Here is a 20,492-nt window from a genome sequence, read left to right on the forward strand (position 1 = left end):
AGCGGTGGGAGGTTTTTTCCCGAGATAACGATTGGTGGAATATGTCTTTTTCCCCTCCCATCACGAATAAGTGTGTGTGAAGGAGTTTGTCGTTTCTCCTTTGCTGTCAAAAATTTACGGGGGGCGGGGGTTAATCTTGTGAAATTATTAGGGATTTAATTCATAGCGAGCTATAATTTGCAATCATGGCAACAGCAATTATCAGATCCGTGTGGAGGAATAAGGTAAGAGTGCATTGTGAACAGTTTATGGGTTGGTTTGGTCCCAGATTCTTTGTTTACACAATTCTGTTCCTTGCTCGATAGTTTTTAGTATCCAGCGCATTCCTGGAGTTTCTTGCCTGAAAGTCATACAAGACACTTCTCGTGCGCTTATTGCTAAAAATATGCGGTGTGTTCTAGCTGTCTTTTCCAAATTGATTGGTTACTAAAATTATCCTGGCAGTGAGTGCCGCATTATTAAATTACATGTGATCATTTGATTTGGAAATAGAGATTGCAGAATAAAAGCTGCTTATACTCAGGTGGGCTCATGCAAAAAAAAAAGTAAAATGCTAGATTTTTTACTTTCGTAAGGATAGGTCAAGCAAGGTGTGCTCAGAGACTGAAGTTCAGATGTGCTTGTGATCTTGTCGGTATAGAAACTTCCTAATATTTAAATTCCTGCCTAGCTTTACCCCCTCACCCAACACGCACTTCATCATTTAGGTGTTGTATCAGAACCAGTTCTCCCTGATCACTCAGTGTCACTTGTCAAAAAAGGAAAATGCTGCCTCTTCCGTGGCTGTAAGTCTTTTTCTGCCAGTACTTCTGGTATTCTTCAACAAAATCATTCTCTGATCTGAAAAAGAGGGCTCATGCAAACAAACAAGAGTCATGGAACAGTAATTTGATCCATACATGCTTAACCTTTTATCATTTGCTGAAGTGCATTTTCACATTTCAATTTGACTGCATAAATGTATACAATATTTGCTATCTACACCATCAACAAAAAGAACAAGAGCTCACAATTATTAGAATTTAAAAAGAGTCTTATTTCAATCAATGATTTTTTTTTACTGCACTGATAAAAGGCTTTATTGTAAATCGGCGATTAAAAGCCTTTTCGGTTATTTAAAGATACACATTATTTCATCAAGCTTCTGCAGGGTATCTAGTTCACTTGCTTCTCTAGATCTTTAGATTAGGATAGTTGAACACTCTGAAACAAGGCAACAAAACAAAATAAAATGAGAAAAATACAAATTCTCTTTTGGATGTATTTTAAACACAAATGACAATTTTAGATAAGTAACTCCCCCCAGCCAACCTTTAAATGCAAAATTTGAAGGTTAAGAGAAAATCATCCAGAAGCACTGTCAGGGGTCATAAGATACAAACTGTGTGTCACTGCCGAAGTTATGCAATAGGCCTTAAGGAGCAAAATGTTTGCTGTGTTGTGGAGCCAGCACAGTTTGAGATTACAGCTTTAAGTAAAGGTGGATATAACATACTGTATTAAGGACAGTGGGAAAATGTTTGAATTACAACATCGAAATAAAGACTAGGGGACAATCATAAACTGATTTTTTAAAGTTTGACATTTTTTAGACTGATAACTGGAGGCACGTTTTGTACAAAATGATTTGTACGAGTCTGGAGCAATCTTCCCAGCCATGTTGTCGAAGTCGATACATATCTTCTTTCAAGAAACAGCTGGATAACTTGAATCAGCTGCTCCTAGCAGCCAAACTGGGCCAACAGCCTCTCGTTTGTAGCCTTTCTGATGGTTTTATGTGCACTCCTTCCACCCTTTCAAGGCAAAGTATTTTATACCGAGATTACTAATTAGCAAATGGAGATAATGCATATACAAAATTCCTTACAGCACTTTTCAGTTATGGTGGGGATAATTGTAAAATATCAATGTGTTTTTATTTCAAATGTTCTTTTCATTTGTAGGCTTCTTTTTGTGGACATAGGCTGTTTGCTGTATTATTTACAAATTTAACAGTTCAGTAAATGATTTAAAAGTTAAGGTTTATATGTCGGGTGGCACAGTGCTCAGCATTGCTGCCTCACAGAGCTGGGGCCCTGGCTTCAGTTCCAGATGAATGCTTGTGTCCGTCCGCTCTGCGAGTGACTGGCGTCCCGTCCAGGGCGTATCCTGCTTTGTGCCCGTTGCTTGCTGGGACAAGCAACCTGAATTGGAAGAAGCGGTCTGAAAATGGATGCCTGGATTGTTTTATAGTTCATCGAATTTTCTGTTGAGTTAGATCTAAGAGACCTCTAATAAAAGCTGAATGAGTGTTTGTTTTACCTTTGTTACTGTACAGTATTTTCAGCTTCAAGGCCATGTTGCTGTTTTTCTCAATGAATGCCGAAGAAGGACTTTTGCAAAATCTAACGTGTAGTTTAGTTATACGACAGCTTCTTTTCTGCCTTCTCACCAGCGTGATTACTTCACTAAGCTTATCTTTGCCATGCTCTTGTGTTCCAGGTGCCCCTTGGTGTTGGGCGAATGTACTTCTCCTCCTCTGTGGTGAGTTGGTCCATTTCTTTCATTTTATAAATTAATGGGAAGAAATGCGATGGTCAAAATTTCATTTCTATTCTGCTGTGCATCCAAGGTAATGTAATGTAGTCTCTGTTGATTTTTTTCCACGTGAATTCAGGCAGTTTAGCCTTCACTGTGATGAGAGGCATCTGGGATAATAGGGTTTGTTGTTCATAAACACTATTATTGTTGTTACTGGGTTCTTACTGCATGTGATGAAGCTCTTGAATTATTTACAGTTTTCTTCCTTCCACAGCCCACAACCAAGCTGTTCATTGATGGAAAGTTTATTGAATCCAAGAGTTCAGAATGGATTGACATTCATAATCCTGTAAGTACCCATTAACACTTCCTGAACACTTGTATAAAGGGAAGGATGCATTAAACCTTTCAATTTCAAATGCTTGCATCCTTATTTATGAATTTAATTGACAGCATATTTGATTAACTTGGCAGTTTCACTTTTTAAAAGCCTCCCGTGCCCGCTACTCTGTGAAAGAGGTTAATTACAAACACCTGCCATGATGCAATGAGTTACATTCAGATGGCTGATCTCTACAGCTGTGCACTTTTAATCAGCCTCTGTCTGGAATATGTGACTGCTTTAATCTTTTTATGTTGTCCTTAAATAGAAAATACTCTAGTTTAGTTGAAGATGTATATTCTACCATGCCTATTAATTATTGACTAACATTTAGTTCAACAAGTAAAAACCCAGCCAACAGAAAATATACTATCATTTAAGACAAAGTTACATTTAATCATTACATCATGCTGAAAAGTATGTTTTGTGTTTCACTATGAAAATCTACTATTATTGTATTATGTAGAAATACTAATAATTATTTTAAGAACTTGTATGTTGGGTAGCACTGCTTAATAATTAAGCAATATAATTTTCTGAGTTCAGCAGTTATCTTGCTGTAACCAAGCTCTAAAGGTCAGTCTAGATATGGAAATGGTGTTTGTCTGACTCCAGCGGGCATGGCTGAGGACAGCCTGTGATGTAATCTCAAGAAAAATAAGTAAAATAAAAATCACAAGTGACATATTGGTGACGTGGGTCTGTCATACCATTGGCTTTACATCATTATTGTGTGTTATCTTTCTGCCATTTACTGATTTACTTTCAACCGTTTGGCAAAAGTGCTTTTTCAAGGAGCTTTGCTAAATCCTTACTGCCACAAGCTAGTCAAATTGGCCCTGGGTGCACAAAATTAAAGAAAAGTCTCTCTGGAACCATCTTAATTCTGTCATCTGTAACTTTAATGCATCACACCAAGGGTAGGGAACAAATGCTTTGTTTCTGCAGGGTATAGAGGTACCTTCCAAACAGCACCAGATTGGCACCTGGAAAACACAAATTCTTATTTAATTGGTTTCATAATGCCGCCAGGGTCAGAGATAGAATGAAAACCAGAAACAAAATGCGTCACTCAAGGACCAGAGTTGCCCACCTCCGCACTGCATAATCAGAAAATGGGAAGGAGAAAGAAAAAGCGCGTCGTTGGGAAACAAATGTGGTTTTTCTCCTGATTTCTAGTCCCAATTTACCTGCTGTGGGGTTTGCTGTTCCACAGGCCACGAATGAAGTGATTGGCCAAGTGCCCAAAGCAACACAGGAGGAGATGTTGGCTGCTGTGAACTCGTGCACCAAGGCCTTCCACTCCTGGTCAGCCACCTCCGTCCTCACCCGTCAGCAGATATTCCTGCGCTACCAGCAGCTCATCAAAGACAACCTGGTAAGAGTCCCGCCATCACTGTGGGAATTGTCCTTTTCTGTCCCAAAATGAATTTGGAGGAAAGGTCCTCCTTGTGGCCTTTTCCAAACCCGCAGGAATGACTTTGTGCTTGTTTTGCTTCTTCTTCGGACTCCCCCGAGCTACCTCTACGTCTCGCCTCCAGTAACCTCCCCACCCTGAGTCTGTTCTCATCGCTGGTGTTATTTCCAGAAAGAAATTGCCAAGCTGATCACTCTGGAGCAGGGGAAGACGCTGGCGGACGCAGAAGGAGACGTATTTCGAGGACTGCGTGAGTCTGCCCCTGTCGCGTTTCTGTCCAAACACAAACACTAGCAAGAACGGCCTATTGTTTTGTGTTTGTTCCTGACTGAAGGTAAAGTTTACTTGTGCCAACACAGCAGTTTTTCTAGTTATAGGTCTAGGAAGTTCACATGCAGAATGCTCCCTCTTTGTCCCTATTTTGAAGGTTTGCAGAAATCTGTACTTGAAGTGACACTTTATGCCTGTGATTGACATTGGGGTGGAAGGTTGGCCGATTGGTAACGTCAGACCCAGGGAGTTTGGTCCCAGCTGTGCTGTGATCTGGGTGTTGTAGTTATGCCCCAAGATGCTGAAGCGCTTGGTTCTCTTGTGCAGAGGTGGTGGAGCACACCTGTGGCATCACGTCTCTGATGTTAGGAGAGACCCTGCCCTCCATCACCAAGGACATGGACACCTTCACATTCCGCATGCCCCTGGGCGTCTGTGCGGGCATTGCGCCATTCAACTTCCCCGCCATGATCCCCCTGTGGATGTTTCCAATGGGCATGGTTTGTGGAAACACCTACTTGATGAAGCCCTCCGAGAGAGTTCCAGGGGCAACCATGCTGCTTGCCAAGCTGCTGCAGGATGCTGGCGCACCAGACGGCACGCTGAATATCATCCATGGACAGCATGATGGTAAGAGCACTCAGAGTTTCCACTGACCGCCCTGAGTCCCAGCGATCAAGTCCTGATCTCTATCTGCACAATCTTACTTCCTTTGTTGTCCCAGATGGGAAATTTCCTTTGCAAGCAACACAATACACAATACATTTAACTCAACGTGAACTCATTAATAATTAAGAGACATGCGTGTTTGATGAGAAAGAAAAAAGTAAAAATATACAGACAATTGTCCACATTAAGCAGGTTAAGAACTGTGGGAACAAAAGTTAGTTCTATTGCATTTGAATCAGGCTGTCTAAATCGACGCCCAGATGAAAGGCACTCAAATTCACTGTGCAGGAGGTGGTCATGACAGTGGTTATATTGCCCTTCTGCACTATTTAGTTGACATAGAGGATTTTCGCTTCTCAGTCCTGCTCTCTTTTTTTATTGTGTTTCTTAAGGTTACCAAACAGGCTGGAGCAGTGAATGTAAGGACAGATTAAATAAACGTTCTACATTGTGCTCTCTTTACTTTGTCCATTGATTTCTTACCTTGCCTGACTGATTGCAGACGGTATAGATTTTGGTAATGTGTTGGGGGTGTCTGTTCGCCCTGTTTACTGTAGAAATAATAACCACATGTAGTAACATGACTCCATTTGCAGAGACAGAAGCCCATGCACTTATATATTAAATATATTTTTCAGTGAACACCTGATGCAGAATTTCTCAATAAGAGGAAGGTTGACTGTGCCCAGAAGCCCTGATGATTTAACCCGAATCGATGTGAAACTTTTGTTTTGTTCCAGCTGTAAACTTCATCTGTGACCATCCTGCAATCAAGGCCATCAGCTTCGTGGGCTCAAACCAGGCAGGAGAATACATCTATGAGAGGGGATCCAAAAATGGCAAACGAGTGCAGTCCAACATGGTACACATCTGGCACATAGATACCTCATTTGACATGCTTGTTAACAGATAATAGTAGAGTTTTCAGGTGAGTAGCTGCGTCAGCATCTGTAGGCTGCAAAGGAACAAGTAATAGGTTTATTCCCTGCTGAAATGAGAAGAAAGAAAACACACCGTTTCGGCTGTGGAGCCTTCTTCGGGTGTGAGAAAGACAGGGCAGACGGCAAAGATTAAATAGCACAGGAGTTCAAAGGCTGGGAGAGGGGAGGAGGCGGCAGCAGGGGAGAGGCAGGGAGGCCACTCAGGTGGTGCGAGAGGTGAAGGGAGGGGTGAAGTCGAAACCTGCATGTGAATAGAGAGGATTACATGAAAACAAGTCTGTCGTTGAGAAAGGGAAAAGGTGTGAAGTTTCAGGATAATTTTTGTTTCTGGTGTCTTTCTGCTTTCTGCTGTGGGAGTAAAGAAACCCTTCAGTGTGATCAGTGTGATCATGGCCGTCTGAGGTGAAATGAGAAACTATGGGCTTGGAGGAATCTTTCATCTTCACAGCCCTAACATGTTCTCTGAAGCGGTCTCCTAGTCTCCTTCCGGTTTCCCCAACATAGATAGCTGGGCATTTCCTGCAAGAGATGAGGTTGCTGCGGGTACAAGAGGTCGCCTGGGTGATCTGGAATTGTGCTGAGGGGCCATGAATGAGTAACATTTTCATGTAGAACATTTCTAAACATTAGAACTCTTTAAATACTTCTCTATTTCTGTTTTTGTCCAGGAGATGGCAGTGTAGGCTAAAAATTGTGATTCAACCCCTCGCTTTCTTCTTCATTGACCGTGTTTGGGCAAGAGATTTTTCTTGGCAATAAAATATTATCAGATACTTTTTAATGCTCTGTTGAAGAATGATGCTGGACTGAAGTTCGGAGGCATTTCAGGGATGTCGAAATTTGGATCTAAGCAAAGTACTCTGCAGACTCCAATTTTAGATTCCTCCAAGTAGTTTAGTAGTAATAAAATGAATGAGAGGGGTAGAATAGTCTTAAGATGGACTTAATTCCCATTAGTGATGTGTGCCTACCTGAAGCCTGTTCCTTCTGTTTCCAGGGAGCAAAGAACCACGGGGTGGTGATGCCTGATGCCAACAAGGAGAACACTCTGAACCAGCTGGTTGGCGCCGCGTTCGGCGCAGCAGGGCAGCGCTGCATGGCCCTCTCCACCGCCATTCTTGTGGGCGAGGCGAGGGCCTGGCTACCGGAGCTGGTGGAGAAGTCCAAGAAGCTCCGAGTGAACGCAGGTACTGTTGGCTGTGGGGCTTCCTGCCTGATTTTGTAGCTATAGCTCTTTTCCACAGGTGGTTTAAAAACCTTTGAAATCCATGGGGAGAAATAAGCAGACTGATTGAGAAGTATAATTACTTCAGCCCTGGAACGTGATGTGTACATGCACTTGAAATTATATATCTCTTCACTGAAGTAGCTACTACCTTAAGGTTGATGATTCTTTGTAGTTGTAAATGGCTGCTTTTAGTGGCCTTCTGTTCCACCCTGATTTCAGAAGGGGATCAACATGCAAAATGGAATCATGCCCCTTTCTTTGCAGTAAAATTGCGTTGAAATTGAAACTCCCCTGTAGGTTTGTGGGGCAGCCCCCCCAGCTCGCAGTCGGTATCTTGCTCCTGATCCATGTGCCGATTCTCCTGTTCCCCAGGGGACCAGCCTGGTGCAGACCTGGGGCCCCTGATCTCCCCTCAGGCCAGGACGCGAGTGTGTGAACTGATCCAGAGTGGGGTGGACGAGGGCGCCTCCCTGCTGTTGGACGGCAGGAACGTTCAGATCAAGGGCTACGAGAGGGGCAATTTCGTGGGCCCCACCATCCTGGCCAACGTCAAAGTGAGGATCAGTCTGTTCGTCCAGCGCCACTCGGCTTCCCTCCACGTCATCAAGGGACATAGTTCAGTCTTTTACTCAGTTTATAACCATCAGTTAGATGGTACCGCAGGCTCTTACTGAAGACGCTTTGTGGCGTGGGTTGAAAGGGCGTTGTGATTTACAGCCCTAACTTAAGTCATGTGCACGAATTTGCAAGGTATGTTTAAGTTGACTGTCATGAGTAAAGTGGCTTCCTGGCCAAAAACAATGTCACAGTGTATCTTTTCCCCTCCCCCCCCCCACTGTCCTGCCCTTTAGCCCAGTATGAAGTGCTACACAGAGGAAATCTTTGGACCGGTCCTGGTGGTCCTGGAAGCAGAGAGCCTCGATGAAGCTATTGAAATGGTGAACAGGAACCCTTATGGCAATGGCACTGCCATCTTCACCACTAATGGAGCTACGGCCCGCAAGTACACCCACGAGGTGGATGTTGGACAGGTAGGAGCAGCACTTTGGTCATTGGCCAAAAAATCACTCTAGCCTGAGGCTGAGGGAATTTCAGTGCAGGACACATTAGTCTCAAATCCCATCAAGAAACTGAGGTATGCTGCTGATTCATTATGTGTACATTCTGCACCAAAAAGGTATTGTTATGTGTTGCACAATTGTTTGAGAGCAAACATGTTTTTCTTTTAAACATAGATTGCTGCTGCCAAGGGCAGAACCTCTGTGATCTTGTTTTTGCAAATAATCTGTCTACATTATACTTTTACCGGTATCTCCGGAGATTTGTATTCAATATCAGCCTTCTTTAAGCACCTTTATTTTTTTAATCCACCTTAAGAAAAATAGTTCTGGCCCCCATCTGCAGCCTGCAACCGTTGGGCAGTGAAGAGCATTTCGTCCTTCCCTTTATGATATTCTTAAGCCCAGCAGAAGTCCCTGAAGCTTGATGCCACAAAACCACTTTGCTTTTGATTTCAGCCAGGGGACACACTTCTATTTTCAGAATTACACCCACGTTTGAACAATTCTTTCAAATAAAGAAACTTCCAGCCCTGAAAAAGAAAATCTTTTGCTAAATCTGCCAGATTTAACTTCCAGTTATCTGCCACTAGTTAAATGGCATTTCCAAATAACTTGATTTTAGTTTTCACATTGCCTTTTTGTATTGTGATGTACCCGTATGCAGCTATTCATTCAGATTTCTAGTGCTGGTTAATTCGGCGTGGGGCATGTTTTTCTTGAGATAGTAAGAGATTACTGTATATCATATTGAAATGCCACCTGTTTATTGAAGTTTTGGAATGCTGCCATTATCTTAGTAGTTTTAGGGGTGATTCTGATGTGAAGACGTTCAGTCGTAATCCCTCAGATGGTAGGTGTGATGGCCACAATGTGCTGTGCTTGGTGCAGGTTGGAGTAAATGTTCCGATCCCTGTGCCTCTACCCATGTTCTCCTTCACTGGGTCTCGAGGTTCATTCAGAGGGGATACAAACTTCTATGGTAAACAAGTGAGTATTCTACTTTGTGTTATTAAAAAATATAAATATTACAGCCAAGGTGTAATATACCGCATTTGGTCAAGACAATTAATAGATAATTTTAATTTTGAACAGTTTTGTTAAAGAAGGATCCCCCACTCCTTGTTAAATAAATTAAAATGAATGTACTGTAAATGCCTTTTGATAGGATCCAAAAAAACTAAGAAATTAAAAGTAACTGTTTCTTTGTGGGGAGGTCTTTATTCCTTTGTACATGTCATCAGAAATAGCACAAAAAAAAAGCACAAGCTGAACTCTTTATTAAAGGAGGCACAATGGCTGGTTAATAAAAATAACAACTCAAATCTAAGAGGGTGTTCTGCTTTCTGCAGGGAATTCAGTTTTACACTCAGATCAAGACTGTCACATCTCAGTGGAAGGAGGAAGATGCCACTCTGAAAAGCCCTGCTGTTGTCATGCCAACCATGGGACGCTAGGAGAGCCGTTCTGAAAAAATTCTGTGAAATATCGATGCAAAAATGCAACTGCCATAGATCTGGAAAAGAATGTAACTGACGGGCAAGCCTAAATAGTTAGTGTCAGAGGCAATGTCTTTTGTTTTAGTCTCCTTATTCCTTTCTTGCAGGATGTGCATCCTCAGTCTTAGTGTATACTTGAAACACACAGTCATACATTTCATCTGTTAGCATTGAGAAAGGGATGGTAGACCACTGTGTGGGGTCTTCCATAAGGAACTGGGAAAGAGTGCCTTTTCAGTTACTTTCCAAGGGAGGGTTCTGTACAATTTAGTTAACGTATCTTAACCAAGTGACACAGCAGCGCCAAACCTTTGATTTAGGAAGAATACACGCAGTGCTCTTTTCCATTTTCTTTGGCAGCTACTTACCGTGTATCAGTACTTTACATTGTATGGTTTGTGTGAGAATAACAGAATTTATACCCTGCTATTAATATCTGGGGTAGGATACCCTGCTTTGGTAACAAGTGGTCATTGGATGTGCCAACATATTGTTCCTCAGGATGTTTGTAGTCCTTGCTGATGAAATTTATTTTGTTAGGAATTTCCAGTGAGTTGAATGGGTTTTCTGAATATCTGCTTTAAAATCAGAATTTTTGTTGATTACTGACACATTTTCACCAAAAGCAGTCATTGTTCTCTGATTAATTAAAAAAAATTAATTTCAATTAAATTCTTTCTAAAAAACACCCTTGCTTCAGAACCCTGATCCCATTTTTTTTACTGCTGACCTTCTTACATGCCATGACGGGACTTCAGAAACTCTTTACAGTACGATTTACACTGAAATCTGGCTACGTGGACAAAGCATTTGGTTATGTATTCTCCAGGAACCTGTTAACTTCCTAACAATTATAGCTTTGTTTGCTCTAGCCTTTGCTGAAAATGCTCAAGAGCTATAAACTAAGAAACTGCAATAGTTTAAGCATAATAGATGTGGTTCTGAATTCTGGTCCTAAACTGATAGTGCATTGAATGTGAACAGGAAATAATTAAAACTTAAAATATTTTGACTTTTGGGTGTGATCTGTTAGTTAGCTTTGTTTTCAAAGTCACCAGTTTTATGTTAATATGCATTTCTTTCATACACTTGTAATTTTCAATTCCTCTGGGAACTTGAATTCTTCAGCCCCACAAAAAATAGAACTGTTTCATTGCTTTCGGTTAAAGAAAAGCTGCTTTATTATTAAAGGAGAGAAAATGCCAAAGGAAACGCTGGTGAGTGTTCAGTAGTTCACCTTCCACATAATTGTAAATTCCATTCTTTCTTCACGTTGAAAGATGTGTCATCTCCTGAAAATACTTTCCATGTACAGTAAGAGTGTGAAGATTTAGACTGCAATGCATTCTCAAAGGACAGATTTATATTTTATTTTTCTAGTCCTTGTATGTGTCACGTAGTCTGAATATCTGGCAGCACACCGGCATGAGATGGTAGTTCGGACACTGGAGCCTGGGTGATAAAAGTTAGACTGGGAGTCTCGTCCTGAATCCTGTGCGGCAGAAATAAGAATCCATCAATAATTAAATGAATATGTAAGATTAAGATGCATTAATCTTCTAAATCATGCCTTTCAATAGCACATTTCAAACTCTTCAGTACTGTACTAATCGTAGGCTTTACAGGGGGAAGAGTCAAGAGCAGCAGAAAAAGACACTCTTGAGCAACTGCTTCTATACTGTAGTTATAGAAGAGGAAAATCACTAATTGAATCGACTTGCTGTTTTTTAATAAATATTTTGGTTTTACTTTTTTTACAAATCTAAATATATTTTATATTTTTTCAGGCTTACTGCCACGTCATCTTCATTATAAACCTGCTTGAGTTTCTTTTTTTTCAGAGAATTGTCTCTAAAACCTATCCTACCAGAGCTCATGGCTTGTACCCTTTTTGCAGGTTACAGCAGGTCAGAACCTGACAGTGGAAATTTCCCTGTGACTTGAGCCACCAAAGCCTTTATGTGCTTCTCTGTGAGGAAAAGTCCGCATGAAATCGAAAAGAATGTGCTTCCCTCCCGAAAAACAAAATGTTTTCCAGCTGTTCTTTGACCACGAGTGTTCAAAGAAATAAACCTCTGCCGCACGTGAAGAATGGCGGCGAGGCCAAAGACACTGTGCGGAGCCAGATGTTTGTTTCCGAGCACGAGCTGTGGCTGTCTATTTTTACTATCGCACCAAACTTTGTTTCTCCCCCTTTTCTGAAAGCTGCTTGTTGGAAAAATTTGGTTAAAACATAACTGATGTTTTATGGTGCCCGGTTAATTCAGAAAAGGCTGTTTAATAGATTAAAAAAAAAGGAGACAAAGTTTTTCTCCCGGACTGGTTCACATCAGGATCCACCGATGCTGGGAGAAGAAATTTGGAGGCTCCCAAATGTGACACTTTCTGGTGTTAAAGTCTAGATGTGGATTTTTATTTTGAATTTTAGTCACCTTTAGTAGTTGTCCATGCAGTTTATCCTAATAATTGATCTAAAGGTAAGGCATTCACTTCAAAGCCTTGCTTAAATTAAAGAGAGAAAGTTTTCAACTTCATATACAGTACATTTTGAATTTTTTGTTTTGGAGGGGGGCACATTCTTTTGTGAATTTCAAAATTTTGAATCAAATCAAAATTGTGTATTTACACAAATAAATAAATAAAACATGCGTAATAATTCTATATGAACTGTCTACACCTTTAGAAGACACAGAAACGAGGACCTAAAGGCACAAAAAACAGAAGTACCTTGTTTTGAGACCATTCATTTTGGCAAAGAGTAGTCTCAGCACTTTCTCCTTCTGCTCCCATGTCAATTCTGAGATATCCACCCTGTTGCTATGTATGTTCGCCCTACAACAGAATTTAATTTCTCAAAGAAGTAATTGCCAACAAACAAGTGTTGCTGCAGTAAAACTGTAATAATCTGTACACTGTTATCGTGACCTACAATGACAAGCAATTTTGTGTTGAAATGGTAATACTGGAATACAATATGTACAGCATTCATGTGCATTTACCATTGTAAATTGTATTAGTGATGAATAATGATAAATATATGTATGCATACCAACATTACTTCCATCAATCCAGTAAGCTGGAGCCTATCCCAGCAGCGAGGACAGGCAGGACTATAACCTGAATTGCATACCAGACTAAATCCAGTCTGTCACAGGGCTAACACACAAGCGTTATTTTTCCCATTTTGGAACCACCTCTATTTTTAATAAAATATACTTGTATATAAGTCTAGGGGCCAAATAAAGTATTGTAATAAAATTGATGTCTGCTGCTCACTGTTAACTATGTAAAACCACAGCACCTTGTGAAACACCCAATCTTACCATTTCCCTGCTTCTTCCAGGTCAGTGTAGACACTGTTAGTGCTATGCTGGTTTTTGTTGAAGGTCCTGATTTTGGGGTACTCCTGCCTCCCTGCTCGGCCCTCCTGCATTCTCTTCAGGTAGGCATCCTGTGCTGCTTGCTTGTATTGCACTCGGCTGGCCAGGATCTCCTTCCTCACCTGGTCCAGAGCCTCCTGGAAGAAAAGCTCCACCTCTGTGCGCTGCTCCACAATGTTCTTCGCCAGCTTCTTCACCCGATTCATCTCCCGGTCCTTCATGCTGAGAAGATGTTGGAGTTTGCTGATCTCTACCTGGCCTGCTTCTGTAGCAATCACAGCCTGCCGCTTGGTGTTGTTCTTCTCAGTTTCAAACTCGCTGGCCATGAACCCCAACGCCTCCTCCAGTGTAGCTACCTTCCTCCGCAGCTCCGCTATTTCTTCCTTCTGTTGTTTCAGCTGGGCAACTTTCTCCTGCACAAGTAACTCATTGGTTTCCTGAGAAGAAACAAATGGTGTACAGCAATACAGAAGAAAAGAATTGGGTTACTGATTAGACACACATTGAATTTTGGCGAGTGAACACACAACAAAAAATGAAACACTATGGCATAAATAAAAAATGAATTAACATCATATGAAAAGGTCTGCTGATACCTGTAACAAAAGTAAAAACACATAAGATTAATTTTTTTCTTAGTTCTTCCAAGCTGTCACACCAGGAATAGTTGTACCTTATGCTGTGCAAGGTTGTCATTTTCCTCTGCTAGTGCCACTGTCATTTTCTTTAATTCTTCTGCTTCTTTTATGTGGTAGCTCAGTGCTTCATTAAGTCTGACATTCTCTTTGAACACAGAGCGAGCAGCATCATCCAGTTGCCTGAGAGAGAACAAAAGAGTTGCTGTTCTCATGATCAACATGATTACAGAAACAGTCACAGAAATCAATCCTTCCCTCTTTATCTTCCTATTTAGAGTACCTTTGTCTTTAATTAAGACAACTTATGTGGCTTAATACTTACTACTAAAGATCATAGCAGTGTTTGTAACAAGAAAATCAGTTACAAAGGTAAAAATCAAGTGTGAGAGCTTAAAGCTCACTAGGGACTTTGGTGGACTCTGGTGGGCTTTGCACTGTAAAAGAAATTTAACAAAGTTAATCCACCTCTGCAAAGGAATCCCAGTCACACAGTTAATGGCATAGCACAGATTAGAACCAGTGCCTTCCAAACTACAGAGACTAACCTAGACCAGGTATGGTACCAGGTATATGGTACCAGATACACTTGCAGGTGATTAATACAGAAGCTTGAAGATCTTATTTTATAGAATGCTTTTTCTTTCATTGGGAACATTGCTAAAGGTACAGCTGTAGCTGTAAAACCAGACTGCCAGATACACATGGCATAACCCACAGAAGACTCTTTATTGCAAGTTCTCCCCCATTACAGTTGTAATTATTGGGTCAGGTGCAACATGCTGAAAAATAAGAGTAATGTGGTTCAGATAATACACAACATTTTTCTATAAATAATATTAATTTGTCATGTTTTAACACTGGAACTGTTTCTTTAACATTAAAATTAGATCATGCAATTCTACAGATAGCAGACTTACACAATGGCTTCATTATGAGCTCTCTCTGCCAGCTGCATGATCCTCTGCTCAGCCTCCTTCTCCAGGCGAAGCTGTGGAAAACATAACATGCAATGTCCACATCTCACTCAGCAAACATCACCCCTAGTTCCTCAAATAAGCATTTTTTATTTATTTATCTATCTGCATTTAAAGCAATGCAGAATTCAAATCTTGACAGTGAATTTAGTTATTGCAGCTTCCTGGTTTAGTATGTCACATCACAAACTGTGCTGTAGAAGCTGCCAAGGATTTAAGGCAAGTAATGCCCAGAAAACCCCTTGGCTGCTTTTATTTCTGTTAAGGGGCAACTGATTAAAAGGCCTTTGCACTTACTGTGGGCTACAGTACAGATTCAATATAAGAATTTGAATTCATACAACTAGCCTACCTTCTCACTAAAAAATCTATGTTCCATTCTTGCCACGGTTTCCTTGTGATTCTTGTCTGCAACATACATGCTCTCCTTTATCTAGACAGAAAACAATTGTAAAATGTCAGTAGTTATAAATACTGTTATTCACCTCACAGAACAACTTTCAGAAGGCTGTGAAGGTGCTGCATAGATAAATTAAATTACAGACCAAATTTGATCATGTTGTGCATTGCAGTTTCATAGTAGTACCAACAGTTTTTTTTTACTTCAACAAAAAAGAATTGACGGATTTCGTACTGGTTATTAAGGACTGAACGAAATTTCCTTGTTTTGTTAGTTCTATGTTCTATGAGGCTTAAGAGAATATTCATTTCATTCATTGTCAGAAGGCCTAGTATTCCCGGTAAAGGACACAGCTAACCGGACACTCTCCTGGAAGCACAAGGCACACAGTGGGACTACACCATTGACAGGACAACTGTTCATCACAGGACACACACAGAACACGATAGAATATTGTCCATGTAATTGTCTAAAATTAGCATAATAACAAACACATAATAGTATACAAATATGCTGTAACTGTCGCTTTGAAGACTCTTGATGAATAAAGGTTAAACAGTATTTTTTCCAAGTGTCTTAAAATGAAACCAAAAATGTACTTTAACTATAAAAAGCGCATTAGCAGCTCTCCTTCCTTTGCATTCTCTTGTATCTTCTATGCAAATAAAACTGTATGGAACACTAACATCATCAAGCTCCTTTTCCATCTGAGCTTTCTTCTTGCGGAACTCCTTGATCATCTTCAGCTCTCCCTGGATCATACGGAACTCATTGGATCTTTTTTTGAATCTTTCTTCCAGTTCATTCAGCTTATGTGTGTAGTCCTTTACCTGCAACAGACAGCCAGGCCGAGTCAGTCAGAGTAGTCAGACATGACATCAAATAGAAAGTATCACTGAACTGAAGATCAACACTCCTGTTACTTAAGAAGCGGCTACTAGTAAACATGGAAGTGGAAGAAACTAATCAGTTAATGACGTCAATCACTGTATCACACCTGAAAGCAAAATGAATAATAATTATTATTATATAATAATAAGAGCAGTCATCACCATTCACACCACACTCATTCCATACCCAGTGATTCAGCAGTCCAACCTATTTTCACCTAAGATAAAAAATAGACATAAAAAAAGAAACTAACTGCTTGTTTTGGTCATATTCAAAAATAATATATCCATTGTCTTGAATAACTGAGTCATTTTTTCACTATGAATAAACAGGAAGTTGATCTTTAAATTCAGAAGTAGGTATGACCTAATCCTCTGGAACATGACAGTGCTACTTACAGTACAACTAGTTGCAAAAGACAAAGTTTATTATCAGGAAATAGCTGCACATATCATTCAATCCCAATATTAACATTTTAGTTGGGGATGAAGAGTACCCACATTTCAGCTTTACTACAAACATCTACGGACATTATAATAATATATTGTGGCATGGAGGTTCTCTCATGTGAGACACTGAAGACTGACATACTTCATTGCTTAGTGGAGAAACAACTTTAAAACCCTTATCTACTTCATTTAAATACGGCACATTTGCCTCAATGAGCCGCATATAATTTGCGTTTCATAAAATGGTTTGTGTGTAGTCATATAAACCGAAATGAAAAAGTCACTAACTCTAAAGGATTTTGACAAGTATTATGGAGGTCTAATATTTTTAAGACTGGAAGCTTTATTTTTTAAAACCGTGTTACTTAAAAACCTTTAATTGCACTGTGCTTTAGCAGATTTATTTGCTGTCTTTGATATTTTTTATTGCCTTTCACAAAGTGGTGCAAACAGCAAATTGATGGAAAATTCCTGATGAATATGAGCGCTTTGATTGTGCTGCTGACTTTCTCACCCTCTAGAAGCACATGTTTATCTCCTTAAATAGTGACACGATCCATCATACTCATGTTCCCTACTGTAGTTTGATGTTGATGGTTTCCATTACTAAAGTCTTCTAAAACAAATTGTTTTATCACTTTATGCTAAAAATGACCTTGAGGTGGGGCATATAATACAATCTTCAATTTATAATGCAACCACAACAATATTTTCCAGTGTTAATTCTATATGGGCTAATGGGGCAATGCCTTAGTTTCTAAATGGGAATGTTTTAACTTGGTCCAGACCAACCTTTATTTTCCAAGCTACTGAGGCCCGTTTTTACCAGCTGCATGAAGTAATAGAGGGCGATGGAAAACAGCTGTTCACCACTGTTGGGGATTTCTAAATTTAAGTTTATCATGTACTTTTGATAGTCCAGTTATGTGATTGCTCCAGTGATTTGGTCATTTGATTCACCCTTTAACTGTGACATAGTTAAAGCATTAGAAAGGATTACCATCACCCCCAGAAATTTATGCAGCACATTTTGAGGGACATGTTTCGAAAAGACTGGTTTTCCAAATGTGTCCATCACGCTTGCCAAAAAAGGAAAACACACTAGCAATTATAGCACAAACAATCCATAAGCCGTCGAAGAGATGAAGAAAATTATATCAAAATTTGTATACATGTTCCAGGCTCATGCAGGTCTTAATTATGTGTTTTTAAGGCCACAGAAATGAATTAGTATAATTTCAGGGTGTATAATTGAATATGTAGTGTTTTTGTTTTTTGTTCTTTTTTACTTAAAGGAATACAATAAATGTGTAATTAAAAAGAACAATGTTGGTCAAACATAATATTCCATCACATATATATTGTTGTTCTTGTGCTGTTTTTAACTACCATTAAATATATATAATACACTAAGTAAAAACAACAATAAATATAATATAAAGTTGTGATTGGCAAGGTTTATGACAATGTACTCTGATGTATGTAGCTAGCAATGGGCATACACAGAACTGATCCATTCCCATCTGAAACCTAGTTGCACTATTCAAATCACATTGCTCCCTATTCTCTAAGAAGGGAAAAACTGATGTTTTTTCATGTTTGAAATCATATCGTTACATAAATGATTTATTTATAAAGTATGATATTATTGTAACATTATGTTGACCAGGACAAAAAAGTCAAAAAGGCTTACCAGCTGCTCATTCTCTTCTCTAGCCTTACGTCTTTCTTCTCTGAGTTGCTCTTCTAACTTCGCAATCTGGAAAATTAGTGTGAACAACAATGCAGGCAAAACAAGATTGCGAGCAGCAATATTGCATAAGGTAAAATAACTACAACAAAACGTAGTGAGCAATCATCAAATTCTCAGAATACCCATGATCCATGTCATGCTAAAGATGAATACAGGAATTAATTAATAGTGACTAATGTGTGAAATTAAAGTAACCAAATTACTAGTAATAAAAAGTTTTGTACTTGTCTTTACAGGAGCATAGCTAATCTTGAGATACTTCAGAGATTCCATATCTCTGACAAAACCTTCATTACACATTGTGAAATACAAAAACTGAAAATTTGCTGTAAACAGCAAAAGATAATTACCATATATAATGCTAGTTTTGAAAGCAATACATACAGTACTAATCTTGCCAGAACACTTTGTATTACCTTAATCTTGCTTTAGCATATATTTACAGTGGTGTACGATCAACTTAGGGATAACTGCATAATTGCTTCAACTGGAGCCAGAAATATTTTTACAAGTAATAGTATTTCTGTGAGATTTAGTCATCCAAAAACAAATGTTGTACATGAAATACCGCTAGTTACAACTGTATAATTTCCCTCATTTCTGCATAGGGACTAAGACCTGCATGGACATCACTGACTAATACCTACCCTAGTGATGCAAACAGTTGAGAAATGTTCATCATAGGCCTTTCTGCATAATTAACAAATTGTTAGCATTCATTAATTTTGTTGACAACTTAATCCAAGACTGCTCATTGTCAACAATTTACTTGATTGTTGTCAATATCAGCACAAGATTCATCATTATGTGTATGGGTTAATTACTGTAAGTATTAACACACAGGCTATGTTTAGTGTTCGGAGGTTAAGGTTTGGGTAGACTGAATACTACTAACATCTACCCTCGTTTACGAAAACCATCAATGACACCTTGACCCTTCCCTACCATTTCATCTTTCCCAATGTCCTTCTTCTTTAGGAAGGCGATGACCTCCACGGTATCCTTCTCTGTGCGGGACCGCTGGCCGGTGAGCTCGTCGTTAGCTCTGGCCAGTCTGCGAGCAGCGTCTCTGTACTCTGCCCGGGACTGTTCTGTCACGTTCAGCCTGGCTTCCCACAAAGCAGCGTTCGCCTTTGCCTTTTCCATGTCCGACTCCTTGTCAACCTTAGACTCCTGCTTGCCATTCTTGTTTCCTTTGCTGGAGATGCCTCAGATTAGTCAAACGTGCTCTGAACCCTTGTGCATTGTATTATACCTAAGAACATCTTCTAAAAGTGTGAAGCATTTAACAGTACAGTACTATGAGAAATAAGTGGTATGAGAGAAAAAGTAGTTCACATTTAGTGCTACCATTTAGTTGTATTGTCTACATGTTTATATATGTTATTTACATACAATATAACATTTAAAATCTAAAGTTTTATTATTTAAACTTTTAATGTGTATAGAATCAATCTTTTCTCCACAAAGCTTTTATTACCTGGTATAGTTCACCACACACTATATGCCATAAATGTAATAAAGAAAACACAAAGTAATATTATTGCTGCCCTAGCAAAGCACACAGACATGGAAGACATCCATACCTTTTTTTTAAATTATTTTATTCTGTAATTTAGTAACCGCTTCTTGTGTAGGTGAACGTTTTTCAAATTCATCTGAATGTGGGAGAGGGTAACATTTCTTGGATTTGTTTTTTAATGAATAAAAAACAACAAAAATATATTTAATTGATATTTTCCAACGCATTTAATTTCATGCAAACGTATATAAGATGTCAAGATGTGGTAACTATTTTTTTGACACTTTTAATTTGCAGTAAAACAAGAACTGCCAAAGAAGAACAGAAATAACCTTACCCTTTTCCCTTCTTTCCTTTTTTCCCTTTCTTCTTAGGCATTGCTTACAGTTTTGACCCAAAGGAAAAATAAACTTTATATTAGTTTTTGTCCTTAGCTTTTACAGCGCTTTATTTACGTTCTGTACTGTCACTATGGAAACGAACCATTTAACGCAGAAACAG

At 39.4% G+C, this 20,492-nt stretch overlaps 2 protein-coding genes across 3 annotated transcripts; one reads left to right on the plus strand and one right to left on the minus strand.

Annotated features, from left to right (window-relative positions):
• Positions 1-49: 49 nt before the first annotated feature.
• On the plus strand, positions 50-10,673 carry aldh6a1 (aldehyde dehydrogenase 6 family, member A1). 2 transcript variants are annotated; one of them, XM_088648003.1, is made up of 12 exons: positions 50-224; positions 2,482-2,523; positions 2,795-2,869; positions 4,119-4,280; positions 4,491-4,569; positions 4,917-5,219; positions 5,999-6,120; positions 7,197-7,386; positions 7,800-7,981; positions 8,279-8,458; positions 9,377-9,475; positions 9,838-10,673. In XM_088648003.1, exons 1-12 carry the CDS (start codon positions 186-188, stop codon positions 9,940-9,942), a joined length of 1,578 nt encoding a protein of 525 aa, XP_088504129.1. In that variant the 5' UTR covers positions 50-185; the 3' UTR covers positions 9,943-10,673. The 2 variants fall into 2 exon arrangements, with proteins under 2 accessions (XP_088504129.1, XP_088504130.1); XM_088648004.1 differs by having other exon boundaries at positions 55-224; positions 4,082-4,280.
• A 468-nt stretch (positions 10,674-11,141) lies between these two features.
• Positions 11,142-20,489, minus strand: LOC148653244 (basal body-orientation factor 1-like). The gene is made up of 10 exons (XM_088648005.1): positions 20,329-20,489; positions 19,415-19,667; positions 18,410-18,475; positions 16,063-16,206; positions 15,329-15,409; positions 14,920-14,990; positions 14,038-14,182; positions 13,308-13,801; positions 12,712-12,816; positions 11,142-11,476 (listed from the first exon to the last, which is right to left on the minus strand). The coding sequence occupies exons 1-10, from the start codon at positions 20,367-20,369 to the stop codon at positions 11,377-11,379; spliced, it is 1,500 nt and encodes a 499-aa protein (XP_088504131.1). The 5' UTR covers positions 20,370-20,489; the 3' UTR covers positions 11,142-11,376.
• Positions 20,490-20,492: the final 3 nt, after the last annotated feature.

Source organism: Lepisosteus platostomus, chromosome 10 (genome assembly GCF_059453375.1).
Source record: "Lepisosteus platostomus isolate fLepPlt1 chromosome 10, fLepPlt1.hap1, whole genome shotgun sequence".
NCBI classification, from domain to species: domain Eukaryota; kingdom Metazoa; phylum Chordata; class Actinopteri; order Semionotiformes; family Lepisosteidae; genus Lepisosteus; species Lepisosteus platostomus.